General features: G+C 32.6%; 1 protein-coding gene across 1 annotated transcript; it reads right to left on the bottom strand.

Moving 5' to 3' along the window:
- Positions 1-357: 357 nt before the first annotated feature.
- LOC111401306 (probable ubiquitin-conjugating enzyme E2 18) lies at positions 358-5,379 on the bottom strand. The gene is made up of 6 exons (XM_023028989.1): positions 5,143-5,379; positions 4,888-4,991; positions 4,647-4,749; positions 3,651-3,714; positions 979-1,067; positions 358-742 (listed from the first exon to the last, which is right to left on the bottom strand). The coding sequence occupies exons 1-6, from the start codon at positions 5,170-5,172 to the stop codon at positions 647-649; spliced, it is 486 nt and encodes a 161-aa protein (XP_022884757.1). The 5' UTR covers positions 5,173-5,379; the 3' UTR covers positions 358-646.
- Between the last annotated feature and the right edge of the window lie 16,360 nt (positions 5,380-21,739).

Here is a 21,739-nt window from a genome sequence, read left to right as displayed (position 1 = left end):
GGAATGCGTGAATAAAAATAAACCTCGACTTTTTTATGAATAATTATGAGCTTTGACAAGCATGCATACAAATATGCCTTCAATGATCACCAAGTGAACTGACATCACCGACTAAGTCGTATCATTCATGACTAAATACTGTCATCCCCGGCTCTTGTTTGATCATCATTATTTGATGAAAATAATATTTTAAATAATGATTTTTAGTAGAATATATGATTTAAAAGTAAGGAAAAATTTTGAATTTTCGTGCAAAATATTTTATGGAGTAAATGCATATCTGAAAATAAGTGCTTAACGGAAAAATAAGGATTTAAAATCTGGTTGTAAAACATGGGCAAATGAACACTAAACAAGTTGAGAAAAGGCAATTAAATCTCAGATAATCACAAATATGGCAAAGGTAAAGCACATTTACCTCATTTAAAATCACTTAATAATCCAGACCACAATGGCATAATAGCCTACAGCAGCTTTTTAAATGTTCTTTTGATGCCTCGTCATTTAGAGTAATTGAAATTAAAATGGATTTTTCCTCTTTCCTTTTTACAGTATCTTCAGTCCCTTCTCTTTTCCAAAGAGACGAAATACAACATTGACAACCTCATACACGAGTTGGTGTTATGGGGTTCAGCTAATTAAGTTATTACACTTTATCGTCGTGGAACCACCATCTCGTCTCCTTTGGAGATCTTCCATTCCTACAGTTCTTCACATAGCGATCGTTGTCAGCCGGACGTTGCTGCATAAGAAAACAACTCAGAAGATTAACCTTCTAGGTTCAAATAGATTGTTGCAAAAACTTAACTTAGAAGTTGACTTTTGTGCCAAAGTTGATTTTCAAAAAAATTACCAACCAAACATACTTTTATATAATAAAGCTATCTTACATTACTTTCCAGAAGTTGTAATTTTTAAGTGCAACCAAACATGTTCAAGTGCAAGAACCAAAAGAGTTGCACTTTATAGTGAACAAACCTTGGCTGGCGAGCTTGATAACATGGAGAGAATGCTGATGCAAATCGAACTCACAGTCATAGCTGGCGACCACGAGTCATACAAAATATCTGTACAGATAAATAATGCTCCATAAGTTATGGTAATCAACAAGATTCTAAGAAAACCACTTAATCTCTTTCTGCAAGTGGAGGGGTAAGACATGAAAACAAACCAAATGGTTTATTCTTGTTCCGATGTTCACTTTCTAGATTCTTTCTTTTTTAGGACATCCCTGATACTATATTTATATCAAATATTTCATTGACGGGGAGGGATCTGGAAATATAACAAGAATAAACTCATTTCTAAGATATTTCAAAATAAAATGATAATAAACCAGAACCAATCATATAACATTATTCATGTTAGAGACATTGTAGTCCTCAGCCTCAGGCCTTTCCTTTCACTAAAACAAAGCCTCACTCATGGCACTTTTTCACTTTCGATAATAAAATGTTGTTAATTGGAGCAATTTCATAGATATCATTTAGGCATAATAATTCAGAAGGCTAATTCTCAATTCAATAAAACCCTTCTCAGATTTATAAAAGGGTTGATTCAACTACCTGGATTTACCTCTACCAATCTGTTATATGAAGTAACAGTTCGATATTTAAACCATAAGGCTCAAATTCTATCTAATTACCTCATCCATGAACTTCAGCATTTTTCAATTACCTTGTTCCATGTCATTCTAAATTCAAAAATCACTGAGAAATCTTATGCATAATAATTTTCATTTAAAAGTTGGGGGGGGGGAACCAATTTGCCTGACAGATATCCAAAATCTTCTTAGAAAGCCCGGTACTGAAGACTCCAATGATGAATGTACATTCCAACCAACTCGTGCACTCCACATAACTCTTCAAGGTTCAAGGCACATGTGTAAAACATAGGACTAACATCACACCACATGTTGATTTGGAAACAGAACACTGTAATAGCTATCTCAATTGCCCAACTTAAAAATTTAAACTAAGGCACACTTTTTCATAAAATAGATGCACAGGTTCAAACCTTAATGCATTTTTTGATACTGAACGTATTTCATCACAAATATTATTTAGATGATATAATGATAATTTTACTCAACATAAATTTAATTACAATTACCACCTTGGAGTTCTACACTCCAATATTTTGGAGATGTTTCAGATGTTGAATGAAAACTTAAGGTACATACAAGAGTCAGTGCTGCACATGGATGGTGAATACTAATTTAAACAGAAATAATAGAATCTAGGGCAATCTAACAACATTTCTTATGCACAGGTAAAATCGAGAGAAGGTTTAGAAGTTTAGCCATTTAGGTGCTACGTGGCTGTGAACAAATTATCATTCACGTACACTGAAAATCCGCAGCACAAAGACAATACGTACATGTAAACCTTAAATTACAATTTCTAGAAGTACTTTGCAGTCTGATTGTTTGGAAGATTATAATGAAACGAATGAAAACCTTAAATTAATAGGTATTTCTTTTACTTTGGGCTATGACTCGTAATCTATTAACACTTCAACACTTCCGGCCTGGAGAGTAATATCAAAGTCTGTTTTATTGCAAAGAACATGGTGCTGAAAGAATGAAGGACAATCCTGGCGCGAAGGCATTTTTTGGAGTGTATGTGGAAAAAAAATTGGGAAAACAAAGCGTTCTGAATATAAGATTAGAAAGTTGAGCAGTAGAAGCCAAAACAAACTACTTCAACAATCTCAAAGTACAAGACAGTGAATGATTAATAAAATCATGTAATGTGTACAATTTAAAATTCCTATAATTGATACTATGATTGATTGTCAAGTTGGTGACAACCTAGTATATTATTGCAATACATAATACATCTTGTCGTGGAGTGTAGATTGGAATAAGATAGTACTTTGCACATGCAGAAATTTCAAAAATGAATTAAATAATGGTTCTAATGTATTTTTCACATCTTTGTCTGTCATCCTATTTCACATCCTTATGAAGACATAAAGTTAAAAAAGGCAGGCCCGACAGGACCTACATTACACTTCTAAGAATGACTTATACAGAGATAAAGCTGAAATAGGAATTTCAAAAATCATGAGCATAATTTAGATATATCTCAAACTGAAGAAACCATCCCCATCCGTTCCTTTAACTTACTGATGACACACCACTCTCATTATGCAGAGTAAGATATCAGTGCTACAGAAGCAGTAGTACAGATGCTTCTCCATTCAGTCGGTCAAGACTGTTAGCTAACTCTAACTATGCAACGAAGTGTCTAGAGCCTCAATATAATGGAAGCATACTATGAAACACATTCGCCCCCTCTTTCTACCTACAGAGGACAGAGACAAAGCCGTTGTAGGTACCAAACCTGCTCTATTTTCAAACTTGAACTGCTCTTCAGCCTTAAACCACTTGAACACTTCCATGAAATGAAGACACTGATCGAAACATTTTATTTTATATTTCGTAGGAGGACATGATATTAATTTTATAGGAAGTAGATCAAAAACTAATTTAATATGTTCGTTCACTTTAACCAAGTTGGCAGCAAGTACACAATACCAATCATAAACCAAAAGGGAAAGGAATATATTAAAACAACAAACATATATTATAAAAATCCAAACCTGCAAAATGGTTAATGAAATTCAAAGGGCATAGAGAAACAGACCTAGACATATATGCCCATTGCTATAAATGTGAGGGTGAAGTGGAGCGGGAGGTATAAATATAACCTGCCCAAGGAAAAACAAAAATTCAATCTAATTAAATGAACCTAATCTCAATCACCATTGAAGAAAACAATAATGCTAGATGAACATAAGGGTCAACACAAGCTCTAACCGAATGACGTGGAAATTTGTAAAAGCGGATTATGTTAATATGTATTCTGGTGGATTTTAAAAACACAACAAAATGGTTGTCCCAAAATCAAAACCCATCTACCATAACTCTGTCCCGCCAAGTTGCAAGAAGAAACCCTCCTCTGACTTCCCTCATCCCTGCAGCACAAGTTCGGCTGTCTTCGCCATCTGCACCTAAGAAAGAGGAAGACCACGACAAGAAAGAAGAAGACCACGACAGAGTCCTTTTCCCAATTTATTGGACAAAGTCTCAAAGAAACTGACCCACCACCACCCATCTTTTTCGACAGATCCATGTGTACGGAAAATAATTGTTCGATTCTGTGTACATGGCAGTCTTAATGGAGTTGAGCTTGTGTATATCTTCATATACTTTAAATTCAACATGTGTGGGTGTACCATGTTCAGGTTATGTGTATATATATATTTTCATATTATTTGGAACAAGATCGAATGTGACTGAATTAGAAGTTGGAGCCTTCATTTCACCCTACAGTGTTAATCCAAGGTTTGTGTATCAGTGAAGATGTAGATAAAGTGGTTTTGAATACCTTGACTGTATTTTAGAAAATTCAATTAAACCTGCACCACCAATCCTGGTACTGTTTTCCATTTCAAATTTTTCAAGTTCAAAATTTCCACGGTTAGAGCTTGTGTCAACTCCTATGTTTGCCTAGCATTATAATGAAGAAAATTAAAGACCTCAAACCCTAAACAACTAGGTCAAAGAAGCTTCCCTTTGTGGATTTATTCAATAAAACTAAATATAGAAAATGAAGAAGTCAAATCATTTGAATATTCACCTGAGGCGCTTCCATTGGGTAATGCTCCGGAAAATCCACCTGCAGCTGATACGTTTCACCTGCGTACAGAGTCCCCGGTGCACCGTTGACTTCAATTACCCATCTATTACCACCAAAATTAAATTTATTATTACAACAAATTTCCGATTTTTCAATCAATCAAATAAACTGAACACCAAATCAATGAAAATTAAAAAGAAAAGAACAAAACCCTTTGCAAAGAAAAGAAAAGAACAAAAACCTCTGCAGATTATCTGTTACTTTGTGCTTGAAACCCGTCGGCGGATTCACCTGCCATTCCGTAAGCTCTTTCTGTAGCCGATTGCATGCAATCTTACTCAAAGCCTAATAAATCACCCGATCAATTTTCACAAAAAATAATAATGATAATAATTATTATTCCTAGGGCTATACTACATATACATCCACTAATTTACCTATACCTACAACGTATGCTTGGAACAAAAAACTGATGAATTGGAATAAAAAACGGTACCTTGCGTGAGGCAGCAGAGGTAGAGCTCATGGCGTACAAACAATTTTAGAGAGAAATCAGAGAGGGACCAAAATTTTGATGCATTTGTGGGTTAATTAGTGGAATCTGATTGGATTATTATGGGGGGTAAAAAGAGAAGCTTCCGAAGAATTAGAATCCCGGATTATCGTTGGTCAAAAGAAGAGAGAAGTTGACGGTCAGTGATTGATCTGATCCACACGTGGGAATCGCACGTATGGGGCGTTATCTAGGGTGTTCACGTGCAGGAGAATCGTCTCGACTGACCTTTTCACATCTTCCGATTCTAAGCACTGTGACAGTGTACTTCGTGATCGGCTCACGTGAAATATCGTTTTCTCCTTTGTGTTTTTTTATCAGTGTAAACTGGAAAGCAATTTACAATAAAAACTATCTATATTGCAAAGATAGAATTGAATTTCCTAAAAAATGAATTTTATGAAATTGAATTGTCTAAAATTATTTTTCTGAGAATTGTAAATCATTGTGTTTGATTGGTATAATTTTTTAGGTAAAAAATGTTGAAATAAAAGTATTTTTTGTTGTTCATTTGATTTTGTTTTACATGAAAATTGTCAATTAAAGGGATATATTTTACTGGTATTGGGAATTAAATTTGTTTCCACCATTGCCAACACAAAAAAAAAAAAAAATTTCAAGAAAATAATCTATCTTTCGGTGTTCGTTTTGCTTTGTTTTACATGAAAATTGTCATTTAAAGGGAAATATTTTTTTACAATAATTTTTAGAATTTGTTTCCATTGCCAACAAAAAAAAAAGAAAAAAAATGCTACAGGTAGATAGGAAAATCAATTTCCCACCATATATGGTGGGAATTGGTTTTCCTTAAAAATCAAGAAAAGTCCAAATTTCAAGACAACCAAGAATTCGAATTCCATGGAAAAAAAATGTATCAAACACCTAAAGTTGAAAAATTAAATTCCAATTTCATCTTCCAATTTCATTTCCACCCTATCAAACACACCATAATTTTCCTACATGACAATTTATTATTTGATAGATTAATATAGTGATTTTTTATTACATTGTATTTCAAATGACAAACTGTCATATATATGTCATGTATGACGATTACTAATAGTTCTTACTATAAATAACAATATTAAACTCCATTAAAATGATATTTAAAAAAAAATTGAAATATAGATTTTTTTAGTAATGCATGTAATATTATTTTATGAAAAAATATATGGTTGAAATAAATTTCATTTAAAAAAAAAATAAAAATGGAGCACAAACTTGAGCTCAATTTATGTGCAAAGTTGCAAGTGTTATGGTTAAAATTATCGAGTCAACTTTTCGAGTGGAACAAACTAAGCCCCTGTTTGAGCCCCATTATCTAAAATTCCATTTTTTTCAAACTTATTTTTAATTACATATTTTTTCAATGAAATAATTTTGTACGTAAGTCCAAAACTTTCTCCTACTTTTTAATCACACATTTTCCAAAAAGTCATTATTGCAAAATCTATTTTTCTCTTATGGAGGGGCTCAAACATGGGCTAAGTTTGTCCAATAATTTTGAGCGTTCATCTTCTTCCTTATTTATATAAATAGCTGCAACTAATCTACTAGGTTTGTTGATAAAAATAGATAAATTCAACTGTGATATTAAAAAAAATAATAAAAAAAATCAATAACCTATAACAAGGGTAGGACGCTACTTCTACACTGTGTGCACTTTTGATTTTCAATTAATGGTTTTGTTAGCATTTAATTTTCAAGAGATTCTGTAAACATAAAATATATTTATTTTTTTATTTTAGAGAGTTAATACTTAAAAAAAAAGATCCAATAGACTCTTTATTTTAACTTTTTAGTCATTGTTTGCCATTTATGAAATGGCCACATCCTATAGCCTAGACACTGAACCCATGAATTGATTCATAATCGACTATGACGAGCCGAACAATGTCCTTAGCTGAAGCCTGAAGACGGATGTAGAATGGCTAATGTTTCGACTCTCCACAAGCTTGGGGTGGCACTAGACTACTATGAAATATTTACTGATGGGTGGAGCAAGCTCTTCTATTCTAGTTCATTGTTTCTCTACGCCGAGCTCGTGAATTAGGTTGCTTGATCATTTATAGGGATGAACCGAGGGTCGAGCCAATCACAAAAATGAGCTGGGCAGGCTTGACTTATTTGGACTCGTGGACTAGCTCTTTTTTTTTTTTTACTTAATTTATTAAATTTTTATAAAAGATTTACTTTTTAGGATTTATTTTGTCAATTTTTTTATTTTTATTTTTAAATGAAAGAAACTAACAGTTTGGCCAAGAGGCCCAAGCCAACGGGCCGAGTCAAGCTAGGCCAGCTTGGCCGATTGCCACCCATGTCTACAAGCCACAAAAATCTTTGGAAGCCATTTCTACGTTGAATGGTTTGAAGCCAATGCAAACCGTAATAACTCGGAAGCACTTTGATAGGAATGCTAAGCACTTATTCGAGGAGGGAGGAACCACTGGATATTAAGAAACAACTAAAATTGGTTTATTTAGGTTTGAACAATTTAACACGTCAAAATATTGGAGTACACAAGATTAGGCTGCCTATTGTGTAAAACGCACAGGCCCATGTCGACCACACCTCTTTGGCACTAGTAGTGATGGATCCAGGATTAGAGATCAGTTAGGACAGTCGTTGACCATTAACCGTCGATGACCATAATAGAGATGTTGTTTATTGATATTCAATTAAATAATATTAAAAATTCTTCAATCTATATGTAAATACACTGAAACAACAATCATGATAAATATTCTTCTAAGGATTGACATTAAACTGTCTAACCATTTGTACGCATGGCAACATTTTAAGAAAAGTCTAAAAAAGCACAAGAAAAAACTGATAGAAATCCAAGTCACGTACCTACCAACTTTAGTTTAGATCTCATATATAACACCATTCTGTGCATTCATAATTGGTATAATCAATTTAAGTAATTTTTGTCTTGAGGGTTTGACAACATCGGGAACCATGGTAGAACATTAGGTTCGGAATCGGGTGTTTAGCTTTCTGAAGCTATGGTTCAGTGGTTGTGAATTGAGAAATGTCGTAAATGACTATGGGCATTGGGAAAAAAATAATGGGTGGCTCAACCAAAAAAGGCCTAAGTAGAAAAAAAATGCCCAACTCTCATCTTCCCCAATCTTCTTTCTTCCTCAATTCACTGTCTTTCCAGCAATGGAGGCAAGTTCTGAAAACTTCAATTCTGCACCCGTAAATTCCGACAGAGTCAGCACGGGCGACGGCGCTACCTCACGGGGTATTGGCTCCGCCACTGCCACACTAGAGTCCTGTCCAAGTTTGGCTTGAGAAATTGCATTATTCTGCCCTACACAAGAAGTCTAACACGATTGAATTTTTGTTCAAAGATTAGAAAAAAGGGAAATGTGTTGAGTCCTTTATCGTAGGACGTGCCTCACATCTATACCAAAATAATTTAATTGACTCATTTTACACATTTAATTCGACCATCGTACACTTTTCTGTTGATTGGTGTTGGAGTAACATGTTAGAAAATTCACGTTCGGAATGGAGGAAAAGAAGTGCAAGAGAGAAAAGTGGGATACAAAGGGAGTCAAGTAATGGGGCCCAACAGGGGGATATGGAGATCTATGTAGGGTAAGGGGCATAAGAACTTTCACATGGATTAGAGCCATGGGACGCTAACATCAGAAGGGATAGTAGGGGTGACTTTGTTTCCATGCATATAAAATACTTATTCAATTTTGGAGGCTAGGAATACGTAGCATTTGCGAGAACATTATAGAAATCTAAGCTAAGATTGCATATTGTGCTTTATTTGGTCTTATTTTTACAAGTTACGATAAACAAGAGAATGATTTATTGTTTGCTACCAACATATAAGCAATTGGGTTCGACTTGTAGTACTTTTAGAAGATTTTCTAAACAAGCAATTTAGGGTTTGTTTGATTACAAAGATGGAATTGAATTAAATTGAAAACGGATTTCAGAGAATTGAATTGCCTAGAAATTATTTCTTGAAAATTGTAAATTATTGTGTTTGATTGGTATAATTTTTCATGTGGAAAATATTGAAATAAAAGTATCTTTTGAGGTTCGTTTGGCTTTATTTTATATGATAATTGTCAATTAAAGGGATAGATTTTACTGACATTGGGATTAAAATTTGTTTCTATTGCAAAATAAATAAATAAAATTAAAGAAAATCATCTATCTTTTGGTATTCGTTTGGCTTTGTAATACATGAAAATTGTCAATTAAAGAGATGAAATTTATTACAATAATTCTTAAAATTTATTTTAATTGCAAAATAAAAAAAAAAATACGTCAAAAAGTGGAATTTCAATTCCCACCATTTTGGTGAGAATTGAATTTCTACCACTTGGTGTAATTTGCTTATGTGGCAACAAAAGATGGAAAAGGAATTCCATGCCAAATTTGTGTCATCAAACATATAAAAGATGGATTTTTCATTTTCCAAGAAAAATATAAGCCTATCAAACGTGGCCTTATGGAAATACTCTTAAAATTAGATGTCTTTTGAACAATCATATAAAAATAATTTGAAAGTAAAAAATACTTTGTAAAGTTAAGTATTAAAAAGTGATATACAATGACACTTTTTTAATAAAAAAGTGTTAAACAATAAAAAGTGACAAGCACTCCAAAAAAAAGACGCACAAACGATAAAAGAAGTGACAAATATAAAAAAAAATGACAAACATTTCAAAAAAGTGAGAAAAACTAAAAAAATGAAGAACGATAAAAAATGACAAGCACTCCAAAAAAGTGACTAATAATAAAAAGAATTTTGCTTTTTGTACATAAAAATGGAACATAACAATTACCAAAGATGATGTGAGAGAAAAGATTGGATGAAAAAATTAATTGTATTTTAAATTGACAAATGATAGAGTGTCGCATAGATATTTTGTAATCCCTTAGATAAACCTTAATATACATGAGCAAAGTCCTAATAAAAAATTTGCAAATATTCAAAAAAGTGACAGATATTAAAAAGGTGACAAAAACTAAAAAATGAAGAAAATTAAAAGAAAAAGTAACAAACACTCAAAAAAGTGAGAATTTTAAAATTTTCGACATATTTTTGAGACATCTCGCTTGTTAGTCATAAGCTTCTTTCTAATTCACTAAAAATATATACATAAATTATCACTATTTCGAGAAATACGAGACATTCAAGTCATACAAGTAAAGAGATCTATTCATTGATAAGAAAAAGAAAAAATGTGAACGGAGATTGAATTGATGATAAAATAGAATCCTGGGTCGCGAACAGTGATTCTATTTATGATGGCTTTTGTGCAATGCCGAAAGGTTCCTAATGATCGTCTTGATTTGATTGGCCGAGAAAGCTTTCCTTTATACCACAAACACCACACAAGGATGATTGCGAAGGAATGGAAAAAAAGAACAATAGTGCAAAAGACTACATTTTTCACACTATGATAGTGCAATTGACAAGATCTCGGAAAAAGAAAAAAAAATCTTGAATATCAAATCCACTAAATAGATTATGTAACCATTATACTACTCTTGATGCAAAAAGCTAGACGAATCATTATACTTTAGATCCAACATAACAAATGCTCCAATATCACAACAATGGTGTCCCTTCTATAATCTTGGCAGTGGATCTCAAAGCATCTGCATCAGGAGGACTGAAGTTGCTAATGGTGGGTGTAGGAGAGCCAACTTCGATGCTAGGGATAGGTGGAGATTAGGGCTCATCCATAGGGAATTCTATTGGAGTGGATGAGTTGGTAGGAGAAAAGGCGGCGGGGCTCAAGGATTTTGGGGCTGAGGATTTTGTGTTGGGAAAAATAGTTTGTCATATGAGCATACATATGTAATTAATTTTATATAAATGTTGTCTTAAAGTTAAGTCCATTTAAAATGATCTAATAAAGAATTTAAGTTGTTAGTTTGAGTATCTAAATAAAGTGTGAGCCTAACTATGCGAGGAGACCGAACCCATTAAATTTGTATTTTCATGATGGGCAGAAATATATATGAAAATATAAATAGTGTTATAATTCCCAATTCTAATGTAATTTTCATGCCTTGTGTTATCCCATCAATATAAAAATATAAGAAAAAACACATTAAAAAAAAGATTCAAAACTCACAATCAAGATCAAGAAGAAAGAATTAAGGTTATCAAGATTATAGAGCAAGAAGTCAATATTAAAGCAATTCCAAGTTGATCTTCAAAAATTCAAATCAATGGATTAAGGTATGTTGCGCATTTATTAATTCTCTTGGTGATTAGACTTGGAGATCTTGGCAATATATATAGTTTGGTTGATTATAAGATTCTAACAAGTAATATCAGAGCCAATCCATGTTAAAACATTGAGAACAAATAAATATTTTAGGATTGGAATTCATGCTTTTGATTTTTCAAATTTTGAGATATGAATTTCAAGTCCTAAATTTCAAATTTTCAATTTTTTTGGGCATTTTAAAATTTGACAAGTTTAGGACATAATTGTTGAATGTGAGTACAATTATAAAGGTAACTTGTATATTGAGTTACGAATCAAGGTGTATCAACTTTGTTGTACAGGAAAACATGGCAGCATTGAAAGTTGGGAAATTATTGTTGACTTGGGATTGCAGTTTGAGGTGTATTGTAATCTAGACATTGAGTTTTGCACCAACATTTAATGCACGAGTCGGTGACCGACAACAATTGGTAGCTTTGCGCAGCGTGTGTAATTGATTTTTTTTTTTTTTTTGATATCCAGGTATCCCATCTTACACCAGACTAAATCCCGAACCTCCAAAATCCATGCCCCTAGAACAATTACATGCGCACCTGTAGTAATAAATATGTAACAATTATAATTTTTTTTATGCGAACAATAAATCGGTTCAAATATAACCGATTTATTGTTTGACATAGTTTATTGTCAATATTTGATTACTACACCAAAAATACCATTTACAAGTTGATATTTTTGTCCAGAGACTAAATGTCAATGTTGTGTTCAGTCTCTCATGATGGACCCAAATTAGAATGGCAATCTGCTCGGCCCTTTTACCAATGAGCTCTGCCCGTCACTATGCCTTTCATGGGGGCTGGAACTTACCCGACAAGAAATTTCACCACCTTAGGACGAGCTCTACCACTGAGCTACTAATAGTTCGTCGTGCGAGCCTCCTACTGGGGGACCAATTTGACTACTATTAGTATATAAAATAATTTCTTTCAGTACATTTGTGCTACAGTCCTTCCTATCTAATAGAAAAGGTTTCATGATCCTGAATCGATCTTACTTAGGATACCAAGGAACTCCCAATTCTCTAGCAAATACAGCTCTTTTGATCATTTCTTCGCATGTACCCGCAATAATATTCAAGTAATATCCTTTGATTTCACATGTTTCAGCCCGTGCTTTATAAATTGTTTATACCAAGAAAGATGTACGGTCTAATGAGGCTATTATGAAATATTTACTCATGGGTGGGGCAAGTTCTTCTAGTTTGACTCATGATTTCTCTTGGCTATATGGTTCATCCAGGGTCACGAGCTTGCCCTTTTTTTAAAAATGCTGAAAATGGATAAAACAATTCAAATCTATATTTTTTTTTAACAAAAAATAAATAAACCAAGCAAAAAGATTTGATTAAAATAATTTTTTCTTTTTCTTTTTAAAATAAATAAAATATAAACACTCCTCCTTTATCCGAATTTGGGACCGATTATTTAAATTTTAAATAGGCGGAATTAAAAATTGTACATGAACAACTGTAACGTGTATAATTTTTTAAAGACAATTAAAAACAGTATTATAAAATAACAAATTGTGATTAAATCGGTAAAAATAAATATCACTTAGTTGACGACATGTAATTTCGACCTATTTATTGTGTATTCAAAAATGAGCGTCCAGCCAATCCTTCACGTACATTAATGCTTCCAAAATATCTTCTTTCAGTCGGTTCCTAACCTTGGACAAACTCTCTTACCTGTACTAAAAGCAGATTTCGAAACTATAGTGCTAACCGGAGGTGTCAGTAAATCTTTTGCAATTGTGAAAACTATTGGCTATCGTCGTTTGTACCTCCGCCAGAATTCAATAACATCTTAGGAATTTTTTTAATTGTTTTATTGGTAGGTATATTATGATTAAAATAATCAATTAATTCAACGGGCAATGTATTTGCACTTCCTTCTGATGTTTGGTTAGATGCAGATGCAGTAGACAAAGTATTGCTAGATGAACATGAACCTATTGCATTTGCATCATACCTATACGTGTTAATGCTTTGAAATAAATTTAATATTTCAGCAATATCTCCTTCAATTTCAACAGAATGAGTAGGCGCAAAGGGTACTCAACTAATATTTGTACACATTCATTCAGCATATAACTTATACATTTCACATAAAGTTTGTTCTAAATTTTATATATGATAGGTGTACTAAAAATTAAAGTTTTAGAAATTTAATCAATTATATTTTTAGTTCCTGTTAATTAATAATGGGGTTTATGATGCATTCTAAAGGAAATAATAGAGGTAAATCTTCCCAATATTTTCTAAATTTCAATTCCATAGAGTATATAATTGCACTAAAATCGATGTATTTATGAAATTTTCTTGCAATTATATAAAGACATTCGAGCACCATATAACTAGTGAAATAGTAAACTCTAGATAAAATATTTGCATTGTCATAAAACTTGTCCAATTTTTTTAACTTTAAAGCTAAAAGTCAATCGGAATTGTTCAGAATAGTGTCGTCATCATTTTTAATATGCCTATTGTTGCAAAACTTAGTTATTAAATGTTCAAAACCTTCGCATGACTTTAATAATAAGTAAGTGGAGTTCCATCTATGACCTACATCACTAACAAATGTTTTAGCATTCGTCACCCCAAATTCGACACAAAATTTCTTAAATACTTGTTTTGTACTAGGGAAAATCGTGATATATATTAGTCCATTCCTAATTTTTTTTATTTCATCTGGGGCTGGACATAGTTCGGTTCGGTTCTAACGAGAATCGAACCGATTTTTGAGTATTTAGTAAATGGAACTGTCGGGTCCAAATTTAATTGTGGAATCGTTCAGATTCGGTTCCATTCAATTCAGTTCGATTCGGTTCGGTTTCATTCTGTTCCAAGGTTCCATATTATAATTAATTTTTTTAATATTTACAAAGTTACATTTATTAAACTAATGATATGTTCAATTTTAGCTCTTACAAAATAACGAATTCTAATCTTATGTGTTTTTTACGTCTTTCTTTGATGTGTTCTTAAATTTGATTGTTAAAATCACAGAAAGAGAAAGATAAGGAGATCAAAATAGTTAAGACAGTCGAGCTTTAATTTGTTTTCTCCATAGCAGTAGAAACAATATTACGATAGAGTAACAGATTTTGATAAAACTTAGGTCAATTTGATTAAGTTGGCTTTGAACTGAAAATTAGAAATAGGAAAATAATATTTTAGTTTGAACTAAATTAACTAGTTAACAAATTTATTTTAAAAAAATAAAATAATTTTGCTTATTTAAAATAAATTAATTAAAATATTTATGGAGATTCGATTTTTATTTGATTTTTCGAGTATTTAATTTAAGAAGAACCGCCGGATTCCGTTCGGTTCAGGAATTTTGTCCAGCACAAATTTCATCTTTAATATGTTTCAAACCATCTTGCACAATTAAATTTAAAATATGGTACACACAACGAATATGAAACAAATAACCACCAAAATCAGGCTGCAATACCCCACACAATTTATCAATAATTACTTTATTAGCACTAGCGTTATCGAATGTAAAAGAACGATTTTACTTTCGCAACGATCTTCTTTAATATTAGTCATAATCACATTATATTTATTATTAGCGTTATGTGGGAATTCAATAATTTTAAAAGCAATAATTTTTTTATGCATACACCACAGTGGACTGATATAGTGTGTAGTTGTAACTATAAAAGCTTTTTTATTAATCCCCTCCCTTATATTCGAAGTTAAAGATATAACACCACCATATTTTTGCAAATCCAAAATTAATTATTGTTTTGTTTGAAGAAAATATTCGATTGTGTCTACACGAAGAGTGTTCTGGACTTATCCCGACGTACGTTGGTTGAAGATATTCTTTCACGTACGACCCGTTATTGCAAGAGGCAACTCAACACCAGTAATAAGTTTCTCCATTTCTGTTCGAGTATTCTTCACTGAATACATCCACATGGTGAGGAGTGAAGTTGTAGAACTGGTGCCTAAACTACCAAATTGCACTTGTCTTTGACTGACTTAAAGAAGTCCATGTTTGGTCGCACACGCTTTGTAGTGATGGTTGAGGAGGATGGTACCAATGCATTTTTGCCATACCAATCGTTGTTGGCATTATTTACATACTGCTTTGGACTTTGAGACTCCATCGACAACACGGCCTGTTCGAATCAATTTAAAATGATCCCAACATTTTGTCTGTTTTTTCCCTTACACTTCCCTATAGCATCGGAAATATTTAATTCGAGTTCCTCCTCCTCTTGTTCCTCTTGGACTTCGGGAACATCGATGTCATTCAAATCAATTAGATTATTACGGGGTTCGCACCCAAATGTGGAATATCTTCAAGAATTGATACTTCATTTAAACCGAAAAATTGATTCCGATATTGACTTTGTGGCGTCACAGGTGATTCGCCTCCAAAATCGAACAAGCCATCAACAAATGAGTGTGGATCCATTTCAATTTGTGAATTGTGATGATACAATTTAGATTAATAGATGATATAGAAAGATAATCGAATTGTAAAAATGAATTGAAATTAAAGATGATTAAATTGTAAAATGAGTCTATATAATATGACTATATTGTATAATTGTAGATAGCTGACAAATTGAGAGTTGAGACAAATCAATTGAGTACAAGAGAGATTGAGAGAAAGATGGTTGATACTTGAGAGAGTTGATGAAAAATCTTGGGGCTTTTGGGACTATTTATAGAAGAGGGGAGAAGAAAAAAAACAATAAAAATAAATTCAGTGACCGTTAACGGTCATTGAAAATTTGAAAAAGTGATCGAAGCAATCACTTTTTAAAATAAGTGATCGTTTCGATCACTATTCATAACTAGCCACAAGCTTGGCTCGTGCTACACGAGCCGCTCGCTCGCGAGCTTGTCCACGAGTGGCTCACCAAACGGGTCGATCTGCTCGCTCACGAGCTCCGTTTTCAAGAGTCGACGAGCGCTCGACCCGTTTGCCACCCATACCCACCATTATTTGAAATTATTGATTGTCTAATTAAGATTCTCATGTGAACATGTTATTATGTTTAAGTTCGCTATTCAGTTATTCATCCACTTTTGCAATATCTATCAACTCAATTCAATTTTTGTATTTGAACCAAATTTTAAGGACTGAAACAAGAACGTTCATATCGTTCTTGGCTGCATAAATTTAGATTTTACGTAAGAACTGAATAACCCACTACTCTTATAGATAAGAGTTTTGCTTATGAAAATAGGACTTGAATAAGTAGGATCGTTTAAATCGCAAAAGTCTGATGATTATGAAGCATGAAATTTCAGTAACATTTGGTGGTGCTGTGTTAGATAAGGTAATTACTGCTAAGAATTTCTTGAAAAAATTGAAAACCATTTTGTAAAAAACAATAAGGCATCAATATGCTTCTGGTGAATTTAGTTTCACTAAAGTGCTCGACTGGCAAGTATATCTAAGAACAAGTTAAAGAATAAAGAATCTACATCTGGTTCAACTCTGGCGAAATAGGAAAAGCCTAAAAAAGAATAAATCATATAGTTGTTACTTTTGTGAAAATATTGAACACATGAATAGGGATTGTACTAAATATTATGCTTGGCGTGTAAAGAAAAGTACATTTCTCACCTTGGTTTGTTTTGAAGTTAATTTAATTTCAACACTTAGACACACTTGGTGGATAAATTCTGGTGCCACTACTCACATAAGTGTGTTTACTGCCTGAACAGTTAAAAGTCAATTAATGCTAAAAAATTCATTCATAAAGGGCAATGGTAAATCAATTAAAGTTGAGGCTATAGGGATTTTTAGGTTATTACTATAGACAAGTCATTTTTTGGATTTAAAAGAGACATTTGTAATACCATCGTTTAAATGGAATTTGGTTTTTATTTCTACTTTGGACAATTTCGGTTACTCTTGTTCATTTGAAAATAGCCAATTTAGTAATTTTCTTAGTTCAAATATTATGGGTACCAGTTCTTTATCTGGTTATGATAACCTATATTTACTTAATACAGTTGCCTCTTATAATGAAATCTTGCATGTGAATTCATGTAGTATTAAACATCAATTAACCAATGAGAATTTTGTTTCGTTATGGTACAAGCGATTATGTCACATATCTCAAAGGAGAGTGGAAAAGCTTGTGTCAGAAGAAATTCTTGACCCCTTTGATTTTCAAACTTAAGTATTTATTTTAATTGCATTAAGGGGAAAAAACAAATATAGAGAGATTAGGTGGCCATAGGAATTGATTTATACAGATATCTATGGACCGTTTCTTTCGATTTCTTGGAATGATCAACGGTCATTTATCATGTTCATAGACATTTTTTTCACTATGGCTAAATATATCTCATCCATAAAAAATCTCAATTATTGGACATGTTCAAAGCAAACAAGACTGAGGTTGAAAATCAATTTGGCAGAAGAATAAAAAATGTTAGATCTGACTATGGTGATGAATACTATGATAGATATAACGGCTCACGAGAACAATGTTCAGACCCATATGTTAAATTCCAAGAGGAATGTGGAATTATCCCACTATACACCATGCTAAGATCACCTAGCATGAATGGTGTTGTCAAGAGACAAAATAGAACACGTAAAGACATGGTAATGAGTACGATTAGTCATTTCACCTTATCGAAATCTCTCTAGGAAGAAGCAATAAAGACTACAGCTTATATTCTCAATAAAGGTCCAAGTAAAGTAACTGTTAAGGGATTCCAAAATTTGAAGATCCCACTATCTAGTCAATTTCCAAAATGGAAAATGTCTGATTCTTTGAGGATTTGGAGTTTGCAGAGGAGATAATGTTATAAAGTTAATAATTTTGTGTTAAAGGAGGAATACGTAATTAACCATCCATTCTGCTGTAACTGGCAATAATCAAGACCAGGGACAAATTCTTGCTCCAGATCTTGTTCGAGAAGCAATTTTGGAACATGACACTATTCCAGAACCCTTTATACACAATCACGAGATTTTTCTAGAAGAACAAACTCAACAACATCAAGAACAATTGCCATTAAGGGGATCCACTAGAAAAAGAGGAGAAAAGAAATTTCGGATGACTTTATAGCCTTTCTCCAAGAAAATAAGGATAGGCATTGGATTGGTGGAAGAATGTTTAATCAACTTTCATCAGGCAATGCAAATGTCTAATTCTCAAAAGTGGATTGATACCTTAAATTGGAAGATAAAGTCAATAAACGATAATGATGTTTGTGAAGTCACCTCATTACCTTTCGGTACGAAGCCTATTGGTTGTAAATTAATATTTAAAACCCAGAGGGATTTGAAGGGTGATGGGAGAAATAAAAGGCTCGTCTTATTGCTAAAGGCTTGACTAAAAAGAAATGCATTAATTTCAAAGACACTTTCCTCTGATTTCTATGAAAGACTTTTTCAAGACTATAATAGTACTTGTGGCACATTTTGATCTTGAAGTACATAAAATGGATGTAAAGACGACATTTTTCAATGTTGACACTGACAGACAATTTATATGGTGCAACTAAAACACCTTGTGTCAGGAGACCCCAAAAAAGGTTTACAAATTAAAGAAATCTATCTATGGATTTAAGCAAGCTTCCCGTCAACGTTATCAAAAATTTTATCAAATAATTATCACATTTTGTTTTGAGATAAATTCAGTTGATGATTGTAAATATCACAAGCTCGGTAGGAGTAAGCATATTTTTTTGGTATTATATGCCCGTGGCATACTGCTCTCTGCAATGATATAGGCTTATTGTATAAAATCAAGAGATTTCTGCTTGAAAATTTGAAGTGAAAGATCTTGGTGATACCTTTTTTGTATTAGGGATATAGCTACACTGGGATTGTACTTGGGATATCTTTTGGATATCACGAAAAAGCAAAACGATAAGATTCTCAAGAGATTTGGATATGGAATTATAAACTGGTTGATACTTCTATTGTTAAGAGAGGTAAGTTTAGTCTCAATCAATGTCTTAAAGATAAGCGTAAAGAAAGTAAAATATAGAAAATTTCCTATGCTTCAAAAGTTGGGAGTTTAATATATATTTGGGTTAACACGTATTCAAATATAGCATTCATTTTTGGAATGATGGATAGATGTTTAAGTAACTTTGTGATGGATATTTGGAGAGCAACCAATTGGATTATTTGGTATCTATGGAGAACTAATGATTACATGATCACATTCAAGAAAATCATAACAAGTGAAGATCACTGAATATTCTATTTTTTATTTTGAAATATGACAGCAAAACTTTGTCACTGGAGTGCACATTTTGATTGCAATAGAAAGGCCACTTAAGTTATTTTGTGACAATAACAGTCTTGTGTTCTGATAGGAGCTCGATGATGTCAAAGTTGATAGACGTCAGGTCCTAGTTGCTAAGGAAATGTTCAAAGTGATCATATTTCTATAAAGCATATTAGACCCTTGTTTGGTGGGGATCAAAATAAGATTTTGATAAAAATTTGAAATGTGTAATTGGAAAATTATGGGACCCATAAAAGATTTGTTTAATATGTTTGACTTTGACTTGACTTAGATTAAAAACTGATTTAAATCAATACCAAACAAGGACCATAATAAACTCCATGGCTACGGATCCGTTTACTAAAGGACTACTACCCAATGTCTTTCTTGAGCCTATTGTTCATATGAGTGTTTTATCTTTTGATGATATGATAGTTTAATCGGAGTTATTATTTGAATGTTGTCTATTTAAGACACATATTTTGTTGCATGCATATTCAAGACAAAAGTTTCAGTTCAATTTTTCACTCTGACTAAAGTTTATGGTTGATATAACTAAAGTATAAGGTATTAAAGAATGAGGTATGATCAGTTGGAAATATGCATGTTTAAATCACATTACATGTATTTTCCACACTACACATTCATATTTGATCTATTTCATTTAACTGTGTTGATATACGTGACCATTGATGGGTTTAGTTATGGTATTTGTTACGAAAACCTCTTTGATCCTATATTGACATAATTAATGGATGACATTGTTTGAAGATGCTTTTGATTATGATAGCAAAAGTTTCGTACTCTCATATGGTTATGCACATTTATAAGGTAACATATGTGGCTCAAGTGGAAAATTGTTGTCAAAAATAATTTGTCATGTGGGCCTACATATGTTATTAATTGTGCATAAAGGCGATGTTAAAGTTAAGCTCATTTAAAGTGATATAATAAAGAATTTAAGTTGTCGGGCTTTGGGCATTTAAATGAAGTGTGGGCTTAAATGTGTATAGATTGGATTCTTTAAGGATGTATTTTCATGATGGGCAGAAATACATATGGAAATACAAATAGGGTTATGATCTGCAGTTCAGACGTGATTCTTTTTCTTTGTGTCATTATATCCACACAAGAATACAAGAAAAAAACATATTAAAGAGGAATGTCCGAAACCCACAATCAAGATCAACAATCAAGAGTCAAGAAGAATGAATTAAGGCAATCAAAATTATAAAGCAAGAAGTAAATATTAAAGCAATTCCAAGTTGATTTTCAAAATTCAAATAAATGGACTAAGGTATGTTTTGCATTTATTAATTCTCTTGGTTATTTGACATGAAGACTTTTGCATTTATTAATTCTCTTGGTCATTTGACATGAAGACATTGGTAATATATAAAGTTTGGTTGATTACAAAATTCTAACGTTTTGAGGTCGAGGATTTCGGTGCAAATGTTGAGGACGTTGATTTAGGTGCAAGGATTTGGGGATGCTCAATCGGGGGTCTTACATTCCTTTGACATCGGTACAACTTCCAAGGAAGACAAGGAATTGGTAATTGAGTACAAGAACAAACAACAGAGACGAGAGATCAAGTGATAAAGATGGCAGTGAACTACAATTAAAAATTCTGGTGGTCGGAGTTTTGGCAGTATTTCTTGGTTCAAGGTTTTGATGTTTGGGGAGGTTTTGAGCGTACTAATTATGAGAGTAAAAGTTTTAATTTATTTTAGGGATATTGTTCTAATTTGTTTGTTTTGAAGGGTATTGGACCTAATTACCTATTTTCTATAAGTAGATAGCTGCAAGAATTGAATATACACGCTAATAAAGTATGCAAATTGGTTGGACTTATAGAGCCATGTTGATGTTCAATCTTGTAACTTTATAAAAAGAGGTTGAAATACTATCCTTATACTACTAACAAGTTGGACCCTCGGAGTGTGAGACTAACTCAAACAATGGTCGTCGTAATTGAGAGAAATATCACGATTCACAATTATTGGCAAACTTCCCCACTTAACTAT

Source organism: Olea europaea, chromosome 10 (assembly GCF_002742605.1).
Source record: "Olea europaea var. sylvestris chromosome 10, O_europaea_v1, whole genome shotgun sequence".
Taxonomy (NCBI): Eukaryota; Viridiplantae; Streptophyta; class Magnoliopsida; order Lamiales; family Oleaceae; genus Olea; species Olea europaea.
The sequence above is the reverse complement of the archived record's forward strand: the minus strand, read 5'-3'. Positions and strand labels throughout refer to the sequence as shown.